A 9,578-nucleotide genomic window follows, 5' to 3' on the forward strand; every position below is an offset into this window, starting at 1 on the left:
AAGGTATTTGATTGTTTTTGTAGCTATTGTGAATGGGATTGATCTTAGAAATTCTTTCTCAGCTGTGGCATTGCCTGTGTATACAAAGGCTATTGATTTTTGTGCATTGATTTTATATCCTGCTACTTTGCCAAACTCTTCTATGAGTTCCAATAGTCTCTTAGTAGAGTTTTTTGGATCCCCAAAATACAGAATCATATCATCTGCAAAGAGGGATAGTTTGAGTTCTTCCTTCCCAATTTGTATCCCTTTAATTTCTTTTTCTTGCCTAATAGCTCTGGCTAAAACTTCCAAACTATATTGAATAGCAGTGGTGAGAGTGGGCATCCCTGTCTGGTACCAGATCTTAGTGGGAATGCTTCCAACTTTTCCCCATTCAATAGGATGTTGGCCGTGAGTTTTTCATAAATTACTTTGATCATATTGAGGAATGTTCCTTCCATACCCAGTTTGCTTAAAGTTTTCATCATGAAAGGGTGTTGTATTTTATCAAATGCTTTCTTTGCATCTATTGAGAGAATCATATGGTTTTTCTTCTGCAGTCTGTTAATGTGGTGTATCACGTTGATTGTTTTGCGAACATTGAACGATCCCTGCATACTAGGGATAAATCCCACTTGGTTTGGGTGGATGATCTTTCTGATGTGATGTTGCATTCTATTGGCCAGAATTTTATTGAGGATTTTTGCATCTATGTTCATCAGGGATATTGGTTTGTAATTTTCTTTCAATGCTGCATCTTTTTACAGCTTAGAGATTAAGGTGATGCTGGCTTCATAGAAAGAATTTGGGAGGATTCCCTCTTTTTCGATTGTTCTGAATAGTTTGAGAAGAGTTGGAGTTAGTTCTTCTTTAAATGTCTGTAGAATTAAGCAGTGAATCCATCTGGTCCTGGGCTTTTCTTTGTTGGGAGGGCTTTTATTACTGTTTCAATTTTGTCTCAGTTATAGGTCTGTTTAGGTTTTCTATGTCTTCATGTTTCAATTTATGTAGGTTGCATGTATCCAGGAATCTATCCATTTCTGATAGATTTCCCTGTCTGCTGGTATACAAGTCCTTGTAGTAATTTCTGATGATTGTTTTTATTTCTGTGGTGTCTGTTGCTACATTTCCTTTTTCATCTCTTATTTTATTGATTTAGGTCTTTTCTCTTTTTTAGTTAGTTTTGCCAATGGGGTGTCAATTTGTTTATTTTTTCAAAAAACCAGCTCCTCGTTTGGCTGATTTTTTGTAATTTTTTTTTATTCAATCCTGTTGATTTCTTCTCTGATTTTAATTATTTCTCTTCTACTTCTAGATTTGGCTCTGGTTTGCTGCAGTTTTTCTAGATCCTTGAGATGCACTGAATGCTCATTTATTTGTTGCCTTTTCAATTTCTTGATGTAGGCACCTATTGATATAAATTTTCCTCTCAACACTGCTTTTGTTGTATCCCATAAGTTTTGATATGTTGTGCTGTTATCCTCATTTACTTCCAGAAAGTTTTTGATTTCTCTTTTGATTTCTTCTATGACCCATTGTTCATTCAGGAGCATGTTGTTCAATCTCCATGTGTTTGCATATGCTCTAGGGACTCCTGAGTTGCTAATTTCCAACTTCATTCCACTGTGATCTTAAAAGCTGCATCATATGATTCTAATTCTTTTGAATTTGCTGAGACTTGCTTTATGACCTAGTATGTGGTCAATCCTAGAGTAGATTCCATGTACTGCTGAGAAGAATGTAAATTCTTTAAGTGTAGGTTGAAAAATTCTGTAGATATCTGTTAGATCCATTTTGGCTATAGTGTTATTTGAATCTACTGTTTCCTTGTTGATCTTCTGTCCAGTTGATCTTTCTATTTCTGAGAGTGGTGTATTGAAGTCCCTCAGTACTATTGTATTGGAGTCTAAGTCTCCCTTTAAGTCCCTTAACATATCTTTTAAATAAACTGGTGCCCTGTAATTAGGTGCATATATATTGACAATCATTATATCTTCCTGTTGAATGGATCCCTTAATCATTAAATAGTGCCCCTCTTTGTCTCTCCTAACATTTTTTGTGGTAAAGTTTATGTTGTCCGATATTAAGATGGCTACGCCCACTCTTTTTTCATTTCTGTTGGCATGGTATATCTTTTTCCAGTCTTTAACTTTCAGTCTGCATGCATCTTTGTTGGAAAGATGTGTTTCTTGTAGGCAGCAAATAGATGGGTTTTGTTCCTTAATCCATTCAGCCAGTCTTTGTCTTTTAACTGGAGGGTTGAGGCTATTAACGTTCAATGTGACTATTGATAAGTAGTAACTTTGCCCTGCCATTTTCCCGAAGATATTTTCTAATACATGCTTTGAACTTCGTGTGATCTTTTACTGGGAGGTTTTCTTCCATTACTTTCTTTCATTTTGGTGGCGTGTTTCTGTGTGTAACACATCTTTAAGCATCTTTTGCAGGGCTGGACGAGTGGCGACAAATTCTTTCAATTTCTGTTTGCTATGAAAGGTCTTTATTTCACCTTCATTCACAAATGAGAGCTTTGCAGGATATAATATTCTGGGCTGGCAGTTTTTCTCTCTTAGTACCTGGGCTGTATCTCGCCATTCCCTCCTAGCCTGTAGGGTTTCTGATGAGAAGTCTGCTGTGAGTCTAATTGGAGATACTCTGAGAGTAATCTGATGTTTCTTTCATGCACATTTTAAAATCTTTTCTTTATGTTTCACTGTGGTGAGTTTAATTACAACGTGTTGTGGTGAGGATCTCTTTTGGTCATATTTATTGATGTTCTATGAGCTCCCTGTACTAGGATGTCTCTGTCCTTCTCCAAACCTGGGACGTTTCCTGCTAGTATCTCACTAAAAGGGCCTTCTAATCCTTTCTCCCTCTCCATGCCTTCAGGAACTCCTACAACTCGAATGTTTGGTTTTTTAAATAATATCCTGTAGATTCCCAACAATATTTTTTTAGATTTCTATTTTCCTCTTCTTTTCTTTGGTTTGACTGTATACTTTCCTGTTGTCTGTCTTCTAAGTCCGATATTCTCTCTTCTGCTTCACTGACTGTTTTTAAGGCTCTCCAATGTTTTTGTCATTTGATCTATTGAATATTTCATTTCATTTTGATTTCTCTTCACTTTCACACTTTCCTGTTCTACTAGTTTCTGCATTTCATTTTGATTCCTCCTTAATATTTCATTTTCGCGCGAGAGATTTTCTATCCTGTCCAGTAAAGATTTCTGTAGTTTAAGAATTTGTTTTTGAAAACTTCTAAATGTTCTTATCATAAAATTTTTGAAATCTGTATCTTGCATTTCTTCTATCTCATCATCTTTATAATCTTGGATTTGGGTGTCTTGTTCATTTGGGGGCGTCATAATGTCTTCCTTGTTCTTGTTTCCTCGGTTTCTGCATTTGTTGCTTGGCATTGTGGAGATATTCTTTGGTTTCTTTCCTAGTTTAGGTGTTTTTTCTTGTTATACTATGACTGTATTAAGTGGACTGTCTGCTTTCGATGGAGCCTTAGAGGCTTCTGATGAGTGTGGCCAGAGAGCTCTGTTTGGTTCTTCAGTGTTATGGGTGTGCCAAAGCTGACACACCCAGGTTAGGCATGGTAAATCTCTCTCTCTCTCTCTCTCTTGATTCAGAAGGGAAGTAATTCCACACAGCTGAGTGGAATTGAAGGCAGTCAATTTCTAATCTCTAGCTCCTGTGTGTATAATATTCATCTGCTCTGTCCCAAGTACCACACAAAGGATTTATGCAGTCCTCAGTGTAAGCTCAAATTTCTCTGCCATCTACCACCGGGTTGCCAAGGTTACTGAGTTTGTGTACTCTCCCGAGAGCACTCACGCCTCCGTGAGTTCTCTCCCATACCTTCAATCCTTCACAGTCTCAGTTCATTAGCTCCACACATTCACCAGGCTCCAACCTCCTGTTATTTCATCCCCTCCCCCAGAGTCAGATTTTTCTGCTTGGCTAATGGTGGGCACAGCCCCTACACATGTCCAAAATGGTGCCTGCTCTTTGTCTTGCTCACCCTTGAAAGGTGAGTGGAGAGAGAGACTCGTGTCTGTATTGGTCCCCCTTTTTTTTTCTCCTCCCTCCTCTAGTTAGCCTGGTGAAAACTTTCCTCCACGGGACTTCAAGCCTCATTCCCTCTAGGCTCCTCCTTCTGCTTTCCCGCTGGTGTCTCAGGCTACTGAGGTCTTGGCTCACCTCCCTCTCCAGTGCTGGTGTGTAGATTCTGTGGCTGGGGTCCCAAGCCGTGGGTGGTTGTGCTCTCCATGTAGGTCCACCGTGAACCAGCAGTTCCAGAAGAGTTTCCTCTGCTGTTTCTTCCCTAACTCTTCCTTGAAACTGCAGTATCTCCACTTTTATTAAACTGTCTTTTCCCGGACTGTCAATGTGTTCCCTTCCTATTCCTCCACTTTGCCAATTAGTGAAAATTAAACTTCTATTTCAAATCATACACAAAATTAGACTTTCAATTGAAAAAAATGATAGCACTTTAAAGAAATAGCATAGGTGAGTGTGCTTGTGTCTTTGGAAAAAGGAATGACTTATTTAACTATACACAAATAGTTAACAGTAATCATAAAAAATGCAACTATACTAAACTTATGGACTTCTATTACCAAAGCACTACAAAATAAAAAGATGAGTGCAGGATAGGAAAATATAATCACAACACATGTAGCAGAAAAATTTAAGCACATGTTAATAATCATACAAACAGTTCAAAAATGTTAATAAGGTGTCTATGGTGTGCAATTTTACTAGCATAGGCTATAGGAGTATATTGGAGTAGAGACAGAGACAATAAAGTGGCTAAGTAGAAGTAACATATATGTTGCATGTTAAGCAGTGATTGGTGTCTAGGAGAAACATAACAAAGACATACTCTACTTGTTATCAGTAACTATTCCTTTACCTTGTCATTCATTCCCTGGTGTGTGTTCTGAGGAAGTTGGACCACCCCTAAAACTTACATAGGTTTTCTCTTCCCTCCTCCATGCACTCCCTTGTGAACACACACACACACACATTTTACTCTTCTACTTGTGGCTGTACAAAACTTTTACAACAAAGATAAAGCTTTTCTTTTTAAAAGGCAAAGATGTCTTGAAGAGGCAACGCTGTATTGAATCTGCTTTTAATTTTGATTTCCTCATCTTAGGCTTCTTCCTGAAAATGTATGGAGAAGGACAAATAAGAACTGATTTCTGGTATTTCCAGCAGCAGTGGAGGGTGATGAATGAGGGTCTGCAAAAAGTAAATGCTCATGCACTTATCTTACCATTTCTAGATACTCAGCAATGTTTGTCTCATCACTGAAAGTGTATGGTGTGCTTGCTGGGGCTGGGATTGAGTTAGATCTGAAGTAGGGCACACAAATTTACTCTGAGATTGTCTGAAATGAGAGCTTAAAAGGCACTGTGGGGTAGAAATAGGAATATTTGGAGGGTATCTTAGTCCATTTGGGCTGTTAGAATAAAATACCATCATAGGCTGAATGGTTTATAAGCTATAGAAATTTGTTTCTCACAGTTTGGGAGGCTAGACACCCAAGGTAAAGGTACCAGCAGGTTTGATGTCTGCCGATGGCCTGTTTCATAGACTGGCATCCTTTCACTGTGTCCTCGCATGGGGCAAGGTTTAAGGAATATTTCTGGAGCCTCTTTTCCAAGGACACTAATCCCATTCATGAGAGCTCAGGACCCATGACCTAAGCACCCCCAGAGGCCCCACCTCCTAATAGCATTGCTTTGGGATTTTTACAGATGGTTTTGGAGAGAGGGTCAGAAACATTCAGTCTACAGAAAGCTTTTCTGCAGCCCAATCATATGTCACAGTAAGAAGCACCTCAGACTTGCCTTCAGCCATTAGCTCATGTCCAAGGTCCTCCATGAGGACTGATTTCAGAGAAAGCCATAACCTTGCTAAGGAAGTAGACATAATCTAGAGCAGGCTCAGCTGAGTCTGGGATTGAGAAGTCTCTACTGTGAGACTGGAAATAACTTCTCCATTTTCAGCCCTTTTATTTAACCGTTTCAATGAAATACTATTTTTATAAATAAAGCAAACTTTGCAATAGGCGATTCCCTCCAATTTCCTAGCAATCTAGAACATTAAAGTTTGATAAAAAGTTGGGGGAGGGCATATAAAATGAGCACAAATACCATGAAGTCTGAAAGGAGGGACCACATTGTTGAGGCAAGAAAATGCTCAGTAGAGAAAATTTGGGTGCTTGAAGTTGAATTTGACTTAGTAAGTATTTCTGGGTCCTGGCAAGGTTCTATTTTTTTTTTAGCTTAATCTCTCTTTCCCTTCCACAGTACAATGGTACTTCAAAAAATTTCATGGAAAAATGGAATTAAAAGATATATTTATTTTGGTGTGAGAATTTTTGTAAGCTGTGCTTTATAAACGGTCTTTAAAAAAGTTCATGGAAGGGTGGACATTGTATTGCAACTGTTTAAGATGCTGCTTAGGAATTCCACATCCCATGTTGGAGTTCCTGATTCACATTCTAGCTACTCTAGGCTTCCAAACCAGTTTCCTTTTTATTGTGTCTGGGAGACAGCAAATGATGCCACCCACATGAGGCACCCAGGTGGAATTCCTGGATACTGGCTTTGGTCTGACCCAGTCCTGGCTGTTGTGGACATTTGGGGAGTAAACCAAAGAATAGAAGCTCTCTGTCATTCTTTTTATGTCTCCTTTTTTTCCTCCCTGCCCCCTACCTTTCACATAAAAATAAGTAAACCTTTTTTAAAATTCATGAGAAACATTATTATGAAAAACTATATATAAATTTACAATTTTTTATGAGCTTTTGAAGTGTTCTCCAAGTACTTCAGCTCATGACTTCAAAATGCAGGTAAATAGTGAGGTTCGCACTATGGAAAGTTGAAATAATTGGGAGCATACTGTATTTCCTCCCATTTCTCACAACTGCTCCTTCGCTCTCCTTCATCTATGGCAGGAATGAGATTACTAAAGTAGATGCTGATACCAACTAGATAAAAATCCTTGGCTTAGATAATTCCTCATTATAACCTTATTCTTTCCCTGAAACAAAAAAATGTGAGATGGTCAGTAATAATCCTGATTCCCAATTGGTTCTGAAAATCTGAAAGCTTTGAAAGTCCGGTACCTTTCCCTCTTCCATTAATGTAAATACTCCAAGGTTATTAAAGGCTCAGCACAGGATGTCCACATCTCCTCCTTGGTACCACTGTGCTGATTTGATTTATTTTCTTCTGTCTGTGAAATTATCATCCTGCTAGATAATCGAATTGTTCTGTATTAACATCAGGCCTTCTCAAAATGAATTCACCAAAAGGGAGTGGACATTCAAACAGTAAAAAAAAAATCGTCCATTTTTCCTTAGCGACTTTTCCGATGGAATATTAAACTTATGATTGAGAGCACAGGCTCATCTTGATAGCTTTTATTAAATCTTCCTTTTCAATCTCTTCCCATCCCTTCATCTTAGGCATAAAAAATAAAAACCCAATTTTTGGAATGGATGAGCCAACATTATGGCAATCTTTCTCTACATGATTGTTTCAAATCTTTGATCTCTGCAATCCTTTCATTTGGGATTTTTATATAAAACTGTCATTGACCTTGGAAGTGCCGGCCATCCTTTTGAAATATGAAGCTGCTAATGATGACATACAGCATTGATAATAACAAATGGTAGTTCATATTTCAGCTGAGTTGGGTTTTTATGCTCTGCTTTTAAACTCAAAGTATTCAGTATGGATATAATATATTAAAATGTAATCCAACTGTCTGATCTCTTTATCTCCCCCTCTCTTTTTGTCTTTTCTTTTATTTACTTATATATTTTCTTGCTACTAAGTAGGATATCTGGAATGGAAACCTACATTGCTTCTACCCATGAGTCAGGCCAATTCTATCAATGTGGTTGGAGACTCTTTTAAAGTGAAAATTTGATGTTCTTATTTAGGGAGATGACAATTTTTACCTATGATGGGGACAATCTTACCAGGACTTTCTTTGTGTCATAAACTGTAATATAAACACAGAAAAACCTGAACTCTCTTACAGTTTAGGAGAAAATTAAAGGAAAACAGTCCCTAGAATCACAAATAAAGTAATGAACAAAATAAAGGAAACTTGGCCTTACTAAGCCTTATTTTGGCTCTAAAACACAGTGATTCTTTCCGCATTTTTTATTTCTCTAATATAATGATCTTCAATTCTTTCCTTTTTCCTGCCAAAATCAAGATATCCTTCTGCTTTTAAGCTGGATAATATTCCTATGCACTGTGCCACATAAAGATGTACAAGACTTACATGGTAATCAAAATAATTTTTAGTAAAATAAAGGAAAAACATCACAAAGAAGTGACTATTTCAGAAGGAAGAGAATGATTCTCTACAATATTTTGAAATACTGATACTTGTTTAATCTTTATCTTTTTTTTTTTACTCAATTAGCTCTTATTTATTTATTTAACATTTATTACGCCATGAATTCATAAGGAATGGGTTCCAGCAGTTCAGGCTCCTTTCCATTGGTTCTGACAAAGTGGGCTTCTCTGGGCGGAGCAGGCTGACGCTTTTGTTGAACCCAGGTACCCTTCTCTTTGGCTTCCTTCTTTTTCTGATCATTTTCCTTCACACGTTTCAAGTGCTTAATGTGTTCAATACGCACATTTATTCTCTTGGCAAGAATCTTGCCCTTCACTTGTTTGTTTACAACCATGCCAACAGCATGCTGGGTAACGTTGTAGACTCTTCCAGTTTTTCCATGGTAACATTTATGGGGCATTCCTTTTTTAACAGTACCCATTCCCTTGATGTCCACAATGTCACCTTTCTTGTAAATGCGCATGTATGTGGCCAAAGGAACAACTCCATGTTTTCTGAAAGGCCTGGAGAACATGTACTGGGTACCTCGCCTCTTTCCCTTTGTGTTTGTCATCTTGGCGAATTACGGGATCCCACCACGACTGAGGCCTAGACACACACCTAGGCCTCAGCGGATGTGCAAAGCAATGCTTTAACTCCGCTCTGGCTACAGTTCAGTCCACATCCGACAGCCTGACAACCTATCCGAGAGGGGTCAGCATATCCAAGCCGAAACACTATCAGGAGGATTAAGTCCTTGCCGGATGAGCCCGAATCGCCTTACCCACAACGTCTCAGGCCCGTCTTTCCCGAGACGCTTCCCCAGCACAGGGCCGCGGCAGGGCCATTCGGTCCTCAGTTCCCGGGCTGCTGCCAGCTCGGCGCACGCCGCACCACGTAGGGCAGGCCACGGCTAGACCCACGCTCGCCAGTGGGCCCCCAACAGGATAGATGGGTTCTCTAGAGCCCCGAAGCACGGCCTAGCCGGCCACAGGGCTTCCATTCCGGCTTACAGAACTCTTGAGGCCCTGGAGCCACGCGAACTGCCTACCTGGAAGATCTAATCTTTATCTTTTTAAGCTCATATTTATATATACCTTCGTCTTGGTTATTAAGAGATGTCCAGGATGGGAGAAAATGGGACAATGAGGTCAAAAGTTACTAAAGTCTCAGTTTTACAGGAAGAATAATCTTTTATTTTAAAAATTTTTTCAAGGTAGA

The 9,578-nt window shown here is 38.8% G+C and overlaps 1 protein-coding gene across 1 annotated transcript; it reads right to left on the bottom strand.

Annotated features, from left to right (window-relative positions):
- Window positions 1-8,469: 8,469 nt before the first annotated feature.
- Window positions 8,470-9,127, bottom strand: LOC133767646 (large ribosomal subunit protein eL21-like). Its single transcript, XM_062202079.1, has one exon. The coding sequence runs from the start codon at window positions 8,929-8,931 to the stop codon at window positions 8,470-8,472; it is 462 nt and encodes a 153-aa protein (XP_062058063.1). The 5' UTR covers window positions 8,932-9,127.
- Between the last annotated feature and the right edge of the window lie 451 nt (window positions 9,128-9,578).

The sequence above is a fragment of the Lepus europaeus genome, chromosome 10, assembly GCF_033115175.1.
Source record: "Lepus europaeus isolate LE1 chromosome 10, mLepTim1.pri, whole genome shotgun sequence".
Classification (NCBI taxonomy): Eukaryota; Metazoa; Chordata; class Mammalia; order Lagomorpha; family Leporidae; genus Lepus; species Lepus europaeus.

Coding starts and splice junctions, on each gene's coding strand:
- LOC133767646 (XM_062202079.1), bottom strand. CDS start 8,931: ATGACAAACACAAAGGGAAAGAGGCGAGGTACCCAGTACATGTTCTCC.